Here is a 19,650-nt window from a genome sequence, read left to right on the forward strand (position 1 = left end):
TGGGTCGATTTCTGTACTTCCTACAGTCAGGAGTGACTATGGGCCTAAAATTGTGATCCATTAAAGTCCAGATTTCGTCCCTATCTATTTTCTTTAAAAAAGAACTGGCTTCACTGCCTGAAGTTCAGACGTTTGTTAAGGGAGTGCTGCATATTCAGCCCCCTTTTGTGCCTCCGGTGGCACCTTGGGATCTCAACGTGGTGTTGGATTTCATAAAATCACATTGGTTTGAGCCACTTAAGACCGTGGAGTTAAAATATCTTGCGTGGAAGGTGGTCATGCTGTTGGCCTTGGCTTCGGCCAGGCAGGTGTCAGAATTGGCGGCTTTGTCGTATAAAAGCCCATATCTGATTTTCCATATAGACAGGGCAGAATTGAGGACTCGTCCCCAATTCCTTCATAAGCGTTTCATTTGAACCAGCCTATTGTGGTGCCTGCGGCTACTCGAGACTTGGAGGATTCCAAGTTGCTGGACGTAGTCTGGACTCTGAAAATCTATGTTTCCAGGACGGCTGGAGTCAGGAAAACTGACTCGCTATTTATCCTGCATGCACCCAACAAGCTGGGTGCTCCTGCTTCAAAGCAGACTATTGCTCGCTGGATCTGTAACACGATTCAGCTTTCTCATTCTGCGGCTGGCCTGCCGCATCCTAAATCCGTAAAAGCCCATTCCACGAGGAAGGTGGGCTCTTCTTGGGCGGCTACCCGAGGGGTCTCGGCCTTACAACTTTGCCGAGCTGCTACCTGGTCGGGTTCAAACACACTTGCAAAATTCTACAAGTTTGATACCCTGGCTGAGGAGGACCTGGAGTTCTCTCATTCGGTGCTGCAGAGTCATCCGCACTCTCCCGCCCGTTTGGGAGCTTTGGTATAATCCCCATGGTCCTTACGGAGTACCCAGCATCCACTAGGACGTCAGAGAAAATAAGAATTTACTCACCGGTAATTCTATTTCTCGTAGTCCGTAGTGGATGCTGGGAGCCCGTCCCAAGTGCGGACTCTCTGCAATACATGTATATAGTTATTGCTTAACAAAAGGGTTATTGTTTTGAGCCATCTGTTAATGAGGCTCATTCTTGTTTCATACTGTTAACTGGGTATAGTTATCACGAGTTGTACGGTGTGGCTGGTATGAGTCTTACCTGGATTCCAAATCCTTTCCTAGTAATGTCAGCTCTTCCGGGCACAGTTTCCCTAACTGAGGTCTGGAGGAGGGGCATAGAGGGAGGAGCCAGTGCACACCAGATATAGTACCTAATCTTTCTTTTAAGAGTGCCCAGTCTCCTGCGGTGCCCGTCTATACCCCCCATGGTCCTTACGGAGTACCCAGCATCCACTACGGACTACGAGAAATAGAATTACCGGTGAGTAAATTCTTAGTTTTTACTGCTTATTATTCCTATTTCATCTGAATATATGTAGGTAGACTAAATATATTAAAACATATACAAAGTACACTCCGAGATAAGTGAAAATGAGAATATTAGTTATGGTTTTCTCCTGTACTTTAGGATTGTTGGGGAGGAGTATGTGGAATCTTAGCTGATGCTAGGAAGATTTATTACCTCTCTGATCTGGTTCACCCTCCCATCTTACTTATTTCTCTGTTGTGTGTGTGAATTTACTGCATTGGTTCAGCTCACTCAAATGAAGAACCAAGCAACAAGGCTTTTTTTAAGAAGTCACGGCACCGTGCCTGTGGTCACAGGATGATAAAAAAAATAAAAAATAGAATGTGTTTAAAAAAAAACAAAAAAAAACATTTGGTTTAAACCAGCCAACCCTGCTCAGATGAAGAATTTGCACCTACCGTAGGGCTGGTGCACATTTCGATGAGTGTCTCAGGCCTCACAGATTCAGATGTATGGCTGTACACCAGGAAAGGGCTGGTTAGCACATGGAGTGAATTGGACAATTACATTAAATGACTAACCTCCTATATTTTTACCCACAGACTCCTCTAAAGATCCATCTACTGATATAAAGGAGGAATCAGTCTCATGTGATGGAGACCTCACACACACTGACATGTATACAGCCGCAGATAATACACAGAAAATATCTACTCGTATAAAAAGCAACTGCATTACAAATGTGTCTTGCTCTGGATGTGAAAAATGTGTTACTCTTAATTCAGACCTTGTTATACATCAGAGGAGTCACACAGGAGAGCCGCCATATTCCTGCTCAGAATGTGGGAAAGGGTTTAGAAGTAATTCAGAACTTCTTGTACATCAGATGATTCATACAGATGAAAAACTGTTTTCTTGCTCAGAATGTGGGAAATGTTTTAAAGTAAATTCACATCTTGTTAAACATCAGATGATTCATACAGGAGCATACCCATATTCCTGCTCTGAATGTAAGAAATGTTTTAGATATAAATCAGAACTTGTTATACATCAGAGAAGTCACACAGGTGAGAGACCTTATTCTTGCTTGGAATGCGAGAAATGTTTTCCAATTAAATCGCTACTTGTTAGACATCAGAGAAGTCACACAGGTGAGAGACTATATTCTTGCTCGGAATGTGAGAGAGTGTGTATAAGTAATTCAGAACTTGTTAGACATCAGAGAATGCATACTGGAGAGAAACCATTTTCCTGCTCTGATTGTGGGAAATCTTTTACACTTAAATCAGATCTTGTTCGACATCAGAAAAGTCACACGGGGCAGAGACCATATTCCTGCTCTGAGTGTGGGAAATGTTTTACACGTCATCCACATCTTGTTATACATCAGAGACTTCACACCGGAGAGAGACCGTATTCTTGCTCGGAATGTGGGAAATGCTTTACACGTAATTCACAACTTGGGTTACATCAGAGACGTCACACAGGTGAGAGACCATATTCCTGCTCTGAATGTGGGAAAGGGTATAGAAGTTTTCCAGAGCTTGTTAGGCATCACAGATTTCATACAGGTGAGATACCGTTTTCTTGCTCGGAATGTGGGAAAGGGTTTGACGTAAATACACTACTTGTTAGACATCAGATGATTCACACAGGAGCATACCCATATTCCTGCTCTGAATGTGAGAGAGGTTTTTCAATTAAATCAGAACTTGTTAGACATCAGAGACGTCACACAGGTGAGAGACCGTATTCTTGCTCGGAATGTGGGAAAGGGTTTAAAAGTAATGCAGAACTTGTTATACATCAGAGACGTCACACCGGAGAGAGACCGTATTCTTGCTCTGAATGCGGGAAATGCTTTACATATAGAACACAACTTAGTAAACATCAGAAAAGTCACACAGGAGTGAACCCATGATATAGGTCTGAGTGTAAGGAGAGGGAGTTATAGTAAGACAGAACTTTTACACGAGTGCGGTCACCCAGGAGAATACTCATAATTCATTCTCTGTGTAAGAAATGTTTTACATGTTTATGTTCTGTACGGCAGAATGTGTGATTATTACGAATAATAATAAGTATTAATATACTCTGCACCGAGCCTGAGTGCGGTTATCTTGAAGCTTACGCCTAGATTTCCCAGAATGAAATTCACACCCCGCTATATGGTACCAGCTCCTTTACTGGTTCCCTACGTTTTCTGTGTATCTCTTCTACATCCTCCTTTGTCATTAATTGGTTTTCTTCCAGTCCTTATCCTCCACCCGCTATCAAGGTTCAGCACCAAAAGGGAGTCCCGCAATTCCACGGAAGGAGCACACGTTGGGCTTTAGGCTTCTGTCCCAGTTAGAACCATTCCTAGCTGACAGTATAGGATCTCCAACTTCCTAGCATGTGAGTGACAGCATTGCAGTCATTCATCTTCTCCCAATTTTATGATCCTTTCCATAGAATATATCTGTAGTCCATGTCAACATTCCCATTAACAGGTTAGCTGCCACTGGTCTTCTTCCCCTCACTCTTTTATCCTCTCTCATTGGACATATAATTAATTAGACTTATCTTCTTCCATCTCTGCTCCAAATTTTCCAACTTGCTCTCCTCCCTTTGATAGTTTACCTCATTTGCTTCAACCCATCCCTTTCTCCAGTTCCCCCCTCATGCAAAGCATCCATAATTCACCTAACCTGCCATGTTTTCTTCCTTTTTTATTATTTTATGTCCCTACTCTATCTTCTTTCAAAAACATTTTCCCCAATGTCCTAGACACCGCTCACTGCTCCGGACAATCTTTGGCCACTGACACTCTTCACACCAGACCTGGCACGCTGTGCTGTCCCGTTACCTGCACAGTGCTTCTGCATTGGCGGATTGCTTCTGCAGGAAATACTGCTTTTACTGCCGGCTTCATGTACTGTAAATTTACTCTTCTGTCATACATCTATGCTCTCAGTTCATTAAGTCTCTCATTTCCGGTCAGATTTTTCAACACTTGTTTCCTCTTTGCCACATTCAATTTTGACCGTTTGTCCTAACAGTACTTGTGTCCTGACAGCCTATGGTTATTGACGTCTACTCCCCCCTTTCCTCAGCTCACATTTTACATTGCCATCCCCAGTCACCTCTCCAGCTTAATGGTGATTATTCTATAAAGAATTAAGAACATTGGTCTTTGTGAATCCTATAGTTTCCCTTTTAAATACTAAGGGCCGTGTTGCAAGCCGAAATCTGATTTTTTTAAAAAGCGTCAATTAAAGGCGTGGTTATGGGGGTCATTCCGCAGCTGTTGCGGCTGGCCGGGAGTTGATAGTCACTGCCCCTGGTCGCAGCGGCTGTGTATGACGTTGCGCGGCCCGGCCCCTGCACGGTCTGGCCACGCCTACGTTGGCCGGACCGCACCCCCATAATGGCGGGCAAACACTGCTATGCTGCCCCCTACCTCTGTGCAACCGCCTCTGCCTGTCAAGCAGGCAGAGGTGATCTCTAGGCAATGACGCAGTTCCGACCCGATCGCTGCGATAAACTACAGCGAGCGATCGGGTTGGAATGACCCCCTATGTATTGTAAATGACTGGCGCATTAAAAAATGTCCAAGTGTGACGGGCAACCCGCACCTCCGGCCAACTGGGACGGCATTACATCCGGCCCTAAATGTTACGTTTAGCCAAGACCTTGACAAAAGGATTCATTTTCATCTAGGAGATGTGATCCATCCAGACCAGTCAGGATTTATATCCAATTACAGCAGATCTACAAACAAATGGGGATAAACATTATTCAAGCGTCTCATGACAATACAACAACTCCTATTGCTTCCAAAGATCACAGCCAAGTCATGTGACACTGCGGAGGGGAATTATATATGGAAAGTGATACACTGGTGTAACTCTGAGCAACTTTGTTTTATTGGAAATGATTCAAATATTTTGAAACCAATAAAGAAATGTTTCTGAATATACTTCACAGATTGTATCTCTCTTACATAGTTACATAGTTGGTGAGGTTGAATAAAGACAAATATCCATCGAGTTCAACCTGTATTATAAAATTAAATATAATGTAGATGCAGTAACCTTGGATATTTCTATCAGTTAGGAATTTATCTAATCCATTTTTAATCTTATTTAGTGAGTCCACCAATACTACCTCCTCTGGTAGATAATTCCAAATCCTTACTGCTCTTACTGTAAAGAACCCTTTCCTCCGTTGTGTATGAAATGTTTTTTTCTTCTAACCTCAGGGGGTGTCCTCCTGTCCTGTGTAGCATTTTTTTGATAAACAGATCATCTGATAAATCCTTGTATTGTCCCTTACAGTATTTATAAATATTAATAATGTCCCCTCTCAGCTGCCTCTTTTCCAGTGTAAACATATCTAACCTTGTGAGTCTTTCCTCATAACTCAGTGCCTCCCTTAACCAGTTTGGTGGCTCGCCTCTGAACCCTTTCTAGTTCCAAGATATCTTTTTATAGTGAGGCGCCCAGAACTGTACACAGTATTTATACAGTGGCAGGATTACACTCTCATCCCTTGTCTCCATACCCCGTTTTATGCATGCTAACACCTTATTTGCTTTTGTTGCTGCATTTTGACATTGCGTACTGCTACTGAGTCTATAATCGATGAGCACACCCAAATCCTTTTCAACCACCGTTATCCCTACATTTTTGCCATTTAGTTTATATGCTGCCCGATTATTCTTAATCCCAAAGTGCATAACTTTACATTTTCTCTCTCATAAATATTTTTAATAGTTCTTTCAACCACTCATAATTGCTGGAAATGCGGAGATTCTCGAGCAGACCTTTATCACTGTTTTTGGTTATGCCCCCTGATTGGAAGCTTCTGGGTACAAATATGTAAATATGTTGCCTGGTAAACTATTTACACCTGTTGCCAGAATGGGCAATCTTTGGTATTTTTGAAATGATCAAGCCATGTCAGAAGGTGGCAAAAAATTACTTGTAGCAGTAAGTGCAGCAGCACGCAAATCCATACTACAAGTGTGGATCCACCCAGAACCTCCGTCATTACCCTTATTCCTAGCAAAGCCGTTTTACCTTTTTCCAGTGGAATGGGTGGGAGTGGCTCTAGAGAAGGACAGAAAAGTAAAGCAATATGTTGAAGTGTGGGAGAGTTACATAGCAACGTTATCTGCTTCAGTAAGATGACACATTCACACCTCCCAAACCAACACTTTGTGGTATATGACCAGCGTATCGGGAGGTCATCCACCTATTTCTCTGTGATACCCATTTTATATGTCCCATGGGAGGGCGTGGGGCAAGCGCAGAAAACATTTTTGTATTTTCTAGCTCAAGTATTTCTTAACAAGTTCTTGTTGGATGTGAATGATAGCTGGCATAATATGATGTTCTAGCCGAAATCAACAATAATGTGCGATCCTTGTACTTTTGTGTCGTTTTCTGTGACTGAACGTCTGAAAGAAACGAGATAAATGCAGACAACAGATTTGTAAAATGTCTTTGAATTTATTGTTTAATTACACTGTAAAGTACACAATATTAATTTTCTTTTATATTTATGATTGTATTATACTTTGCTTCAATAAAAAGTTAAACCACTGCGACTGCGCTTACTGACACTTTTATATTTATCCTTGGTAGAGGCAAATGTCGAGGCTGACTCAGACATTGTAGCCCGATTCAGAGTTGGACCAGACGGCCATCTGCCCACTACAAAGGCCTTCCCTGGTATACATCATCACAAAATTTGGTGCATACATTTTAACACTAAAGACCGGATCGTTTCTTAAAACAGTAAATATTATCCACAAACCACCTACCGTAGTAATGAGCACATAAAATATATAATACACAAAGTGATTGTTAAAGACATCTAGAACTCACTAGTTAGTTACCACTGCAGTTGGTGATTATTCATTAACCAATATCACCAGTGTTTGTTATTAATCCAGATCAGTGTTCAAAAGTAGCTGTTACCTGATGGCATTTACCAGCCACTGTACATTGATTAGTGATGTGAAATCTGAGTTTCCAAAAAGTCCTGTCCAGTAATGGTTATCTGGGGCGATTTGCTGCGTTACTCACGTTACGCCACCCTCATAGGACAGGTAGGTGGATTGCTGGTCCAGAATAAAACAACCTCCCAGCACTAGATCATATACAGCAGGGCTGGCCAAACCGGTCCTCGAGATCTACCAACAGTTCACATTTTCCAGACCTCTTAGCTGGTGCACAGGTGTAGTCATTACTAATTAAGATGTACTGCATTCATTCCTAACTGCCAATTCTACAGGTCTCCAGGAGGCCTGGAAAACATGCACTGTTGGTAGATCTCGAGGACCGGTTTGGCCAGCCCTGATATACAGCAACATGCTTCAGCTTGCACAGAATCACACAGCTGCCGCTGTAAAGTTCCTGATAATACAGAAACAATAGGTCAATAGATACCTTATCAATACGCAAACCAATGCATTATGTCACACTAGTAAATAGAGTTTTCACCACAACTCCAAGGCAACACATAAAAGAAATGGTACTAGGTGATAGGTGCCAGGTAAATAACAAATAACTATGCTCCCCTGTTCATATTCTGTAGATGGTTCTCCCAATCTGATGATTAAGTAGTACATAAATACTGTTTAACCAATGTATAATAACAGTTTCTCAGTGTGTATATTATATTGAATTTCTATTCATGGGTATAATTCACCTCCTTAAATTGTCAGTTATTGGGGTGGCCCCCACTTCTATGCACTCACAACAAGAGGCATATCAAGGCGTATTTAGGCATATCAAGAATGTTCCGCATGCAGCTCTGTCCCTCCACCTGGAGTGTGAAGAGTAACCGGGTTGTGTTATGACTGAAGAATCTTCTTTCCGAGGAGGCTGAGGTTTCCAGAGATCTTCTGGGCAATGACCCTTGTACACCCCGAGTTAAGACTCCTAGAACTCACCAGCAGGTCTTCTAGCTTATAATAGCCGCTTTTCCCATAAGGCGTGATGTGCCTACCGGTACTGGGATGCCACCAGGACTTACACCACTGGTGGTAGTACGTGCTTAACTGCGAGTGACCCAAATCAATACCGATAGGAAGAAAGACCCAAAAGAAGAGAAGAGTAGCACAAAGATAAGGCAAGAGTAAGAGAATAACACTACGATGTCAGGGAAACGTGGGAGATCCAGAGATATTAGACAGGAGTGTCCCAGACAAAGACAAGGCAGCTGTAAAATGGACTGCATTGTAAAGAAGTGAGAGCACGAAAACACTGAAAGCTCTGAACCAACAGGTGGAGCTACTGGCAGTGAGAGTACTGAAGGTTTGCAGGAGAAATAGATCACAGAGAAAACACGGGACTGTATAGTAAATAGATGAGGGGTAGTATTAGCAGAAAATAAGATTTTAGACCTACCGGTAAATCTTTTCTCCTAGTCCATAGAGGATGCAGGGGACTCCATAAGGACCATGGGGTATAAACGGGCTCCGCAGGAGACATGGGCACTCTAAAGACTTTAGATGGGTGTGCACTGTCTCCTCACTCTATGCCCCTCCTCTAGACTTCAGTTAAAGAACTGTGCCCAGAGGAGACGGACAGTACGAGGAAAGGATTTTTGTTAATCTAAGGGCAAGATACATAACACCATCCACACCGTACAACATGGAATATACGAACCAGTTAACAGTATGAAACAAAACAGCATCAGCCAGAGATTGATCAAAACTGTAACATAACCCTTATGTAATCAATAACTATATACAAGCTTTGCAGGATTTACTCCGCACTGGGACGGGCGCCCAGCATCCTCTACGGACTAGGAGAAAAAAATTTACCGGTAGGTTTAAATTCTTATTTTCTCTTACGTCCTAGAGGATGCTGGGGACTCCGTAAGGACCATGGGGATTATACCAAAGCTCCAGAACGGGCGGGAGAGTGCGGATGACTCTGCAGCACCGATTGAGCAAATATGAGGTCCTCCTCAGCCAAGGTATCAAACTTGTAGAATTTAGCAAAAGTGTTTGAACCCGACCAAGTAGCCGCTCGGCAAAGTTGCAATGCCGAGACACCTCGGGCAGCCGCCCAAGATGAGCCCACCTTCCTAGTGGAATCGGCCTTTACCGAATTTGGTACCGGCAATCCAGCCGTATATTGAGCCTGCTGAATTGTGTTACAGATCCAGCGGCAATAGCCTGCTTACAAGCAGGGGCGCCAACCTTGTTGGCTGCATACAGGACAAACAGTGCCTCTGTTTTTCTAACCCAAGCCGTCCTGGCTACATCAAGAGACTTGGATTCCTCCAAGTCCCCCGTAGTCACAGGCACCACAATAGGTTGGTTCATATGAAACCACCTTAGGCAGAAATTGAGGACGAGTCCTCAACTCTGCTCTATCCACATGGAAAATCAGATAGGGGCTTTTGTGAGACAAAGCCGCCAATTCAGACACCCGCCTCGCAGATGCCAAGGCTAACAACATGACCACTTTCCAAGTGAGAAATTTCAACTCAACTGTTTGAAGAGGTTAAAGCCAGTGTGACTTAAGGAACAGTAACACCACGTTAAGGTCCCATGGTGCCACTGGGGGCATAAAAGGAGGCTGGATGTGCAGCACTCCCTTTACAATAGTTTGGACTTCTGGGAGAGAAGCCAATTCCTTCTGAAAGAATATTTACAGGGCTGAAATCTGTACCTTAATAGAGCCTAATTTTAGGCCCATATCCACTCCTGTCTGCAGAAAGTGGAGAAAATGTCCCAGGTGAAAATCTTCCGTAGGAGCATTCTTGGCTTCACACCAAGATACATATTTTCTCCAGATACGGTGATAATGTTTCGCTGTCACCTCCTTCCTAGCTTTTATCAGAGTAGGGATGACCTCCCCCGGAATACCTTTCCTAGCTAGGATTTGGCGTTCAACCGACATGCCGTCAAACGTAACCACAGTAAGTCTTGGAACACGCAGGGCCCCTGCTGCAACAGGTCCTCCCTGGGAGGAAGAGGCCACGGATCTTCTGTGAGCATTTCCTGAAGATCTGAATACCAGGCCCTCCGAGGCCAATCCTGAACAATGAGTATTGTCTGGACTCTTTTTCGTCTTATGATTCTCAGTATTTTTTAGATGAGTGGAAGAGGAGGGAAGACATAGACTGACGGAAACATCCATGGTGTCACCAAGGCGTCTACCGCTACCGCCTGAGGGTCCCTTGACCTGGAACAATACCGACGAAGTTTCTTGTTGAGGCGTGACGCCATCATGTCTATATGAGGAAGCCCCCAACGACTTGTTATCTCTGCAAAATTCTTGATGAAGACCCCACTCTCCAGGATGGAGGTCGTGTCTGCTGAGGAAGTCTGCTTCCCAGTTGTCCACTCCCGGAATGAAGACTGCTGACAGCGCGCTTACGTGATTTTCCGCCCAGCGAAGAATCCTGGTGGCTTCCGCCATTGCCACTCTGCTCCTTGTCCCGCCTTGGCGGTTTACATGAGCCACTGCTGTGACGTCTGACAATCAGAACAGGTAGGTCGCGAAGAAAAGTCTCCGCTTGTCGTAGGCCGTTGTATATGGCCCTTAATTCCAGTTGATGTGTAGACAAGCCTCCTGGCTCGACCACAGTCCCTGAAAATTTCCTTGTGTGACTGCTCCCCATCCTGGGAGGCTCGCGTCCGTGGTCACCAGAACCCAGTCTTGAATGCCGAACCTGCGACCCTCTAGAAGGTGAGCACTCTGCAGCCACCACAGGAGAGACACCCTGGCCCTGGGGGACAGGCTTATTTTCTGATGTATTTGTAGATGGGACCCCGACCATTTGTCCAGAAGGTCCCACTGAAATGTCCTCGCATGGAACCTGCCGAAGGGTATGGCTTCGGTGGCCGCCACCATTTTTCCCAGTACTCGAGTGCATTGATGAACTGACACTCTTTTTGGCTTTAACAGGTCTCTGAGCATGCTCTGGAGTTCCTGGGCTTTTTCCATCGGGAGAAAACCCCTCTTCTTTTTCTTGTCCAGAATCATGCCTAAAAATGATAGCCGAGTCGTTGGAATCAACTGCGATTTTGGCAGATTTTGGATCCAGCCGTGTTGCTGCAGCACTCTCAGTGAGAGTGACACGCTTTTCAGCATCTGATCTCTCGATCTCGCTTTTATCAGGAAATCGTCTAAGTATGGGATAATTGTGACTCCTTGTCTGCGTAGGAGCACCATCATTTCCGCCATTACCTTGGTGAAAATCCTCGGGGCCGTGGACAGCCCAATCGGCAATGTCAGAAACAGGTAATGACAGTCCTGTACAGCGAATCTCAGGTACGCCTGATGAGGAGGATAAATGGGGACATGAAGGTATGTATCCTTTATGTCTAGTGACACCATAAAATCCCCCCCTTCCAGGCTGGAGATCACTGCCCGGAGAGATTCCATCTTGAATTTTAACTTTTTTAGATACAGGTTTAAGGATTTTAGATTCAGAATGGGTCTGACCGAGCCATCCGGTTTCGGGACCACAAATAGAATTGAATAGTACCCCTTCCCCTGTTGCACTAGGGGAACCTTGATCATCATATGCTGTTGACACAGCTTTTGTATCGCAGCTAAAAATATTTCCCTCTCTGGGGGAGAGGCTGGCAAAGCCGACTTGAAAAATTGGCGAGGAGGCACTTCTTCGAATTCCAGTTTGTAGCCTTGGGATACAATTTCTATTGCCCAAAGATCCACATCTGACAGAACCCAGATCTGGCTGAAGAGTCGAAAACGTGCCCCCATCGGTGCGTACTCCTGCAGTGGAGCCCCAACGTCATGCAGTGGATTTTGTAGAAGCCGGGTAGGACTTCTGTTCCTGGGAACTAGCCGTAGCAGGCATTCTTTTCCCTCTACCCTTACCTCTGGCGAGGAAGGAAGAGCCCCGGCCCCTTCTGGACTTATGCGACGATAGGACTGCATCTGATATTGAAGTGTTTTCTTTTGCTGTGGGGGAACATAAGGCAAAAAAGAAGATTTACCCGCGGTAGCTGTGGACACCAGGTCCGCGAGGCCCTCCCAAAATAAAACCTCACCCTTGAAAGGCAAAGTTTCCATTTGTCTCTTTGAATCAGCATCGTCCATTGGCGGGTCCACAGGGCTCGCCTAGCAGAAATTGCCATTGCATTGGCTCTTAAACCCAACAGCCCAACGTCTCTCATATATAACGCTGCGTCTTTTATATGACCTAAGGTCAATAAAATGCTATCCATATCTAGGGTGTCAATGTCAGATGACAAGTTATCTGCCCATGCTGATATTGCGCTACATACCCATGCTGACGCTACTGCCGGTCTGAGCGAGGCCCCCGTATGTGTATAAATTGATTTTAAGGTAGTCTCCTGTCTGCGATCAGCAGGATCCTTGAGGGTTGCTGTGTCTGGAGACAGTAGCGCCATCTTTTTGGACAAGTGCGTCAAAACCTTGTCCTCCCTGGGCGAGGATTCCCACCGTAACCTGTCCTGTGCGGGGAAAGGATACGCCATAAGAATTCTCTTGGGCATCTGCAGTTTCTTGTCTGATGATTCCCAAGCTTTTTCAAATAAAGCGTTCACCTCATGAGATGGGGGAAAGGTTACCTCAGGTTTCTTCTCCTTAAACATGCAGACCCTCGTGTCAGGCACCGAGGGGTCCTCTGTGATATGTAAAATATCTTTTATTGCAATAATCCTATAATGAATACTTTTGGCCACCCTTTGGTGTAACCTCGCATCATCGTAGTCGACACTGGAGTCAGAATCCAAGTCTGTATCAGTGTCTGCTACCTGGGACAGGGGACGTTTATGAGACCCAGAGGGGCACTGTGACACAGTCAAAGCCATGGATTGACTCCCTGCTCTTTCCCTGGACTCTGCTTTGTCCAATCTTTTATGTAATAAAGACACATTTGCATTTAAAACATTCCACATATCCATCCAATCAGGTGTCGACTGTGCCGACGGAGACACCACAATCATCTGCTCTACCTCCTCCTTAGACGAGCCTTACACTTCAGACATGCCGACACACACGTACCAACACCCCCACACACTGGGATATATATCTATATGGAGACAGTCCCCCAATAAGGCCCTTTGGAGAGACAGAGAGAGAATGCCAGAACACACCTAGCGCCACTGGACACTGGAACAAAATCCTAGTCTGTACAGCGCTTTATATATCAATAATACACTCACTGCGCCAAATAAATGTGCCCCCCTCCTTTTTGCCCTCTGTACTTGTGTTCAGCAGGGGAGAGTGCGGGGAGCAGCTTCTCTGCAGCGTGCTGCGGAGAAAATGGCGTTGGTTAGTGCTGGAGGATCAAGCTCCGCCCCCTCAATGGTGGGCTTCGGTCTCGCTCAAATTCTTTATACTGGCGGGGGTTTATTTAATATACTGCCTCCGCAGTATATATATGTCAGCCAGTGTTCCTTGAGGTTTATTATTGCTGCCCAGGGCGCCCCCCCCCCCTGCGCCCGGCACCCATACAGTGCCGTCAGTGTGTGTGAATGTGAGAGCAATGGCGCGCCGGGTTACTGCAGCGCGGTACCTCAGTGAAGATCTGAAGTCTTCTGCCGCCTTTGAAGTTGTTAGGGTCTCCTGCTCTGTGCTGCCACGTCGTCATGGCAACCGGGAGACAAGTGCTAGCGGAGTAACCTGAGCGTAGCTGATACTCCGGTTCGGGTCTTTTGCTGTGCAGTGGTTACAGGCTCTGTGCACGGCAGGGGATCCGGTGCTGGTTTTTGTGCTCACAGTCTGTGAGGTCTGAGTGGGGCGTGGACAGCACCTGCTATATAAACCCTCTTCTCAGGTTAGGCAGATGCTGCTGAATCTTTGTTGGTTAGTCAGTTCCTGAAAGCTAGCTAGTACTGTGTAAACTTTGTATTTGTTTGTTGCTTACTGCAAATAGGTCTTGGGATTTGGTATTACACTCTGCCAATCCAGACCTAGCAGTAAGACTGGAGTCAGTCGTTTAACCTGCTGGGGTTCTTTTGCTACTCTGTGAACCTAGCAAGTTTGCGGCTGTATTCTTAGACTTGCCTGCCAAAATCCTTTCTCACTGTGCAAGGTGTTCAGGTGTCAGTTTAGTGGCAGTAAGCTGAAGCAGTGCACTGCAAGTGAGGACTAGGATTGTGGAGACTCTCCTTGTGTCTATTATTCCATCTCTGACCAAGGAATTTACTGCCACACCCGTTGGTAACCCTTTAGGGTTTTGCTGTTGCCCTTAGCAACAGCATTTCGGGTTCTCTACGTATTAAATCACAACATCTCGCTTCTTTCCATCTGAGCATTCCTAATACTAGGGAGACACCCAGTTTCTTAGCCTTTGGGCTTATCTGTTCACTTTGTGTTTATTTTGTTACCCTATCACCTTCTGTGTATGTAATGTCATATTCCCCAGTCTGTCTGTGAGTTCATTTGTTTTGCATCCCTCTCCGTTCAGACACCAGTACATTCCTGCTGGCACTGGTGTGCATAACATATTCAGCAGCCAAATACTCCTGTTGAAATTTTGTGGGAGTATGGAGCATACCCCTCAAAATACTTTGCAACAGGTGGTCAATCAGGTGCAGGTCCTGACTCGACAATTTAATTATTTGTCCATTAAAATGCACACCTCGCAGGCCGCTGGCGGAGCTCCCGCAGCAGCAGTACCTTCAGGGGTTAAGGAGCCGAAAGTAAATCTCCCGGATCATTTTTCTGGAGATCGCTCACAGTTCTTTTGTTTCAAGGAGAGCTGCAAGCTATATTTCCAGCTTAGGCCTCAGTCTTCTGGGTCGGAGATTCAGCAGGAGGGCATAGTGATTTCCTTGCTACAAGGAGACCCACAGGTCTGGGCATATGGGTTGCAGCCTGACTGTCCGTCGCTTAAAAGTGTTGATGCTTTTTTTACGGCACTGGGCATGTTGTATGATGACCGTGACAAGACGGCCTCAGCCGAGGCTCAGATTTCGATCCTTAAGCAAGGGCGAAGGCCAGTTGAGGTTTATTGTACGGAGTTTCGGAGGTTGGCCCATGATACCCAGTGGAATGACCCAGCCCTGAGACACCAGTACCGAAGAGGTCTTTCTAACCAGTTAAAAGACCAACTGGTACAATATCCCTTGCCTGATAGCTTGGATCAGCTCATGCAGTTATCCATTCGGGTGGATAGACGTCTGAGAGAGCGTAGGCTTGAAAGGGAGACTGAGATTTCCTTCTTTTCCAGGGGAACCTCAGACTCTGAGGAATTTTCCGAGGAGCCTATGCAGATTGGGGCTACCCGCCTCTCCTCGCGTGAGAAGACGCTGAGGAGACAGCAGGGGTTATGTTTGTACTGTGGGAATAAAGGTCATGTGGTAGTATCATGCCCAGAAAAGCCGGAAAACTTCAGGGCCTGAGGGTGATGGGAAATATCCTGTCAGGCCAGAAGTCAGAATTTCCCAAGAAAACTTTTATCATTCCGGTGACCTTGAAGATCCTCGGTCAAACTGTCAAGACTGAGGCCTTTGTGGACAGTGGGGCCGACGTGGTTTTTATGGACCGCCAATTCGCCCTGAAACACTCTGTTCCCTTAGTACCCTTGGCATCGGAAATTGAGATTTGTGGGTTAAACGGGGAACCATTATCCCAGGGTAAGATTACCTCTTGCACTAGCCAGATTTCTTTGTTTATTGGAGCCACACACTCTGAAAAATTGTCCTTTTATGTGACTGTCTGTACTTTTGACCCATTGGTGTTGGGGTTACCCTGGTTAAGGGCCCACAATCCTCAATTTGACTGGGTCTCTGGGGAGATTCTTAGTTGGGGTACTGATTGTTTCAGGAGTTGCTTGAGCCTTCCAGTCAGGCTTTCGAAGCTAAGTTTGCCAGGATTGCCAGGATGTTATTCAGATTTTGCGGACGTGTTCTCCAAAAGAGTTGCAGAGGTACTACCTCCCCATCGCCCCTATGACTGTGCCATTAATTTGTTGCCGAATGCTAAGCTTCCCAAGAGCAGGTTGTACTCCCTGTCACGTCCTGAGACTCAGGCTATGGCAGAGTACATTCAGGAGAACTTGGCTAAGGGATTTATCAGACCTTCACAGTCTCCAGTTGGGTCGGGGTTCTTCTTCGTGGGTAAAAAGGACGGTTCGTTGCGACCCTGCATCGACTTCAGGGAATTGAACCGTATCACGATTAAAAACTCATACCCACTGCCTCTCATTTCGGTCTTGTTTGACCAGCTTCGTACTGCCACCATTTTTTCTAAGATTGACCTACGCGGTGCGTACAATCTAATCCGAATAAGAGAGGGGGATGAATGGAAGACTGCCTTTAATACCCACTCAGGGCATTATGAATATTTGGTGATGCCTTTTGGGCTCTGTAATGCCCCGGCAGTCTTCCAGGACTTCATGAACGATGTGCTCAGGGAATATTTGGATAGATTCTTAGTTGTATACTTAGATGACATCCTAATCTTCTCCCATTCCCTGGAGGAACATCGGAAGCATGTACGCTTAGTCCTCCAGAAACTCAGAGCCCACCGCTTGGGGCGAAGCTGGAGAAGTGCGAATTTGAAGTTCAGCAAATCGCATTTCTAGGATATATTATCTCCCCAGAAGGTTTCCAAATGGAGGGTTCCAAGGTACAGGCAGTCCTGAATTGGGTGCAGCCCACTAGTTTGAAGGCGCTTCAGCGTTTCCTGGGCTTTGCAAATTTTTATAGACTATTTATCGCTGGATTTTCGTCTATAGTGGCGCCCTTGGTGGCACTCACTAAGAAAGGGGCGGATGTTGCTCACTGGTCTTGTGAGGCCAAAGCGGCTTTTGCCTGTCTCAAAAGGGCATTTGTCTCGGCCAAGGTGCTGCGACACCCAGATCCAGAGCGTCCTTTTGTGGTGGAGGTGGATGCCTCTGAGATGGGTATTGGGGCAGTGCTCTCTCAGATGGGAGTGTCTGATGATCGCCTTCATCCCTGTGCTTACTTTTCCCGTAAATTTTCGCCTGCCGAGATGAATTATGACTTGGGTAACCGGGAATTGTTGGCTATTAAGGATGCACTTGAGGAGTGGAGACACTGGCTTGAGGGGGCTAAGTTTGTGGTCTCAATTCTCACCGACCATAAGAATTTGGCATATTTAGAGTCAGTGAAGCGCCTCAATGCCAGGCAGGCACGATGGGCTTTGTTTTTTGCTCACTTTAATTTTTTGATAACATATCGCCCTGGGTCAAAAAACATCAAGGCTGATGCGCTCTTGCAGAGTTTTGCTCCAATCCAGGAGACCACCGAGGAGCCATTGCCCATTGTGTCCCCATCATGTATTAAAGTGGGCATTACCCAGGACCTCTTGTCATTAGTCCTTAGAGCACAGGAGCAGGAACCTCCAGACCTTCCCGTAGGTCTTTTGTTTGTGCCTCCTAGGTTAAGACAGCGAGTGTTCCTGGAATTCCATGCCAAGAAGTCGGTAGGTCACCCGGGTATTGCCAGAACTCGGGAGTTGCTATCTAGGGCGGTGTGGTGGCCCTCGGTGGCTAGGGATGTGGATCAGTGGGTTCGGGCATGTGACATCTGTGCCCGAAATAAGACTCCTAGAGGGGTTCCTGTTGGCCCATTACATCCACTCTCTATTCCATCTAAGCCATGGACCCACATTTCAATGGATTTTGTGGTGGACTTGCCCAAATCCTCGGGGATGACAGCCATCTGGGTTGTCATTGACAGGTTTTCGAAGATGGCGCACTTCGTTCCATTGGTTGGGCTGCCATCGGCCAGACGCTTGTCTGAATTATTTATGCTGCATGTTGTGCGCCTCCACGGGTTGCCACTTGATGTGGTCTCTGACCGCGGATCCCAGTTTGTGGCCAAATTCTGGAGGGCATTTTGTTCCGATCTCCAGATTTCTGTCAGCTTGTCGTCAGGCTACCATCCGCAGTCTAATGGGCAGACTGAAAGGGTGAACCAGTCCTTGGAGCAGTTCCTCAGGTGTTATGTCTCCAAGTGTCAGACTGACTGGGTTGCTCATCTGTCCATGGCGGAGTTTGCCTATAACAACGCGGCTCACTCTGCTACAGGGATCTCTCCCTTCCTTTGTGTGTATGGGCATCATCCTAAGGCCAATTCTTTTGACCCCCTGGACTCCACGCCTGGTGGTTCCTCTGTGGTTTCGGTCCTTAGAGGTATTTGGAGGAAAGTGAAGAAAGCCCTTGTGTCTGTGTCATTAGTGATCAAAAGGGTTTTTGATAAGCGGAAAAGACCCTGCCGCTTCAAATTAGGAGACTTTGTCTGGTTGTCTACCAAGAATTTGAAGTTGAGACAGCCATCTCATAAGTTAGGCCCCCGGTTCATCGGTCCTTAAAAGATCACTAGGGTTATCAATCCGGTGGCATTTCAGTTAGATCTACCCCGTTCTTTGTGTATCAATAAAACATTTCATTGTTCCCTTTTAAAACGGGCGATTAGTAATCCTTCTTCCAGTGGAAGACCTTCCCCTCTTCTGATTCGTGGCTAGAGGGAGTTTGTTGTTGAAAGGATTCTTGACTCAAAGATGGTTCGGGGTCGGCTGTCATTTTTGGTGCACTGGAAGGGGTATGGCCCGGAGGAGCGGTCGTGGGTGCGCAGTTGTGATCTTCATGCCCCCAGACTGTTACGCTCTTTCTTCTCGCAGTTCCCCGATAAACCCGGTGGTAGGGGTTCTTTGACCCCTCGTCAGAGGGGGGGTACTGTTAGGGTCTCCTGCTCTGTGCTGCCACGTCGTCATGGCAACCGGGAGACAAGTGCTAGCGGAGTAACAGCGTAGCGGATACTCTGGTTCGGGTCTTTTGCTGTGCAGTGGTTACAGGCTCTGTGCACGGCAGGGGATCCGGTGCTAGTTTTTGTGCTCACAGTCTGTGAGGTCTGAGTGGGGCGTGGACAGCACCTGCTATATAAACCCTCTTCTCAGGTTAGGCAGATGCTGCTGAATCTTTGTTGGTTAGTCAGTTCCTGAAAGCTAGCTAGTACTGTGTAAACTTTGTATTTGTTTGTTTGTTGCTTACTGCAAATAGGCCTTGGGATTTGGTATTACACTCTGCCAATCCAGACCTAGCAGTAAGACTGGAGTCAGTCGTTTAACCTGCTGGGGTTCTTTTGCTACTCTGTGAACCTAGCAAGTTTGCGGCTGTATTCTTAGACTTGCCTGCCAAAATCCTCTCTCACTGTGCAAGGTGTTCAGGTGTCAGTTTAGTGGCAGTAAGCTGAACCAGTGCACTGCAAGTGAGGACTAGGATTGTGGAGACTCTCCTTGTGTCTATTATTCCATCTCTGACCAAGGAGTTTACTGCCACACCCGTTGGTAACCCTTTAGGGTTTTGCTGTTGCCCTTAG

At 46.1% G+C, this 19,650-nt stretch overlaps 1 protein-coding gene across 1 annotated transcript in view; it reads left to right on the forward strand.

Annotated features, from left to right (window-relative positions):
* Positions 1-6,935, forward strand: part of LOC134991139 (zinc finger protein OZF-like) — a 50,550-nt gene extending 43,615 nt beyond the window's left edge. The window contains exon 4 of the mRNA XM_063950729.1: positions 1,955-6,935. Within this exon, the coding sequence (XP_063806799.1) occupies positions 1,955-3,273 (1,319 nt within the window). The 3' untranslated portion in view covers positions 3,274-6,935. The remainder of the gene's footprint in view (positions 1-1,954) is intronic.
* The last annotated feature ends 12,715 nt before the right edge of the window (positions 6,936-19,650 follow it).

This window comes from Pseudophryne corroboree, unplaced genomic scaffold (genome assembly GCF_028390025.1).
Source record: "Pseudophryne corroboree isolate aPseCor3 unplaced genomic scaffold, aPseCor3.hap2 scaffold_1205, whole genome shotgun sequence".
In the NCBI taxonomy this organism is placed as follows: Eukaryota; Metazoa; Chordata; class Amphibia; order Anura; family Myobatrachidae; genus Pseudophryne; species Pseudophryne corroboree.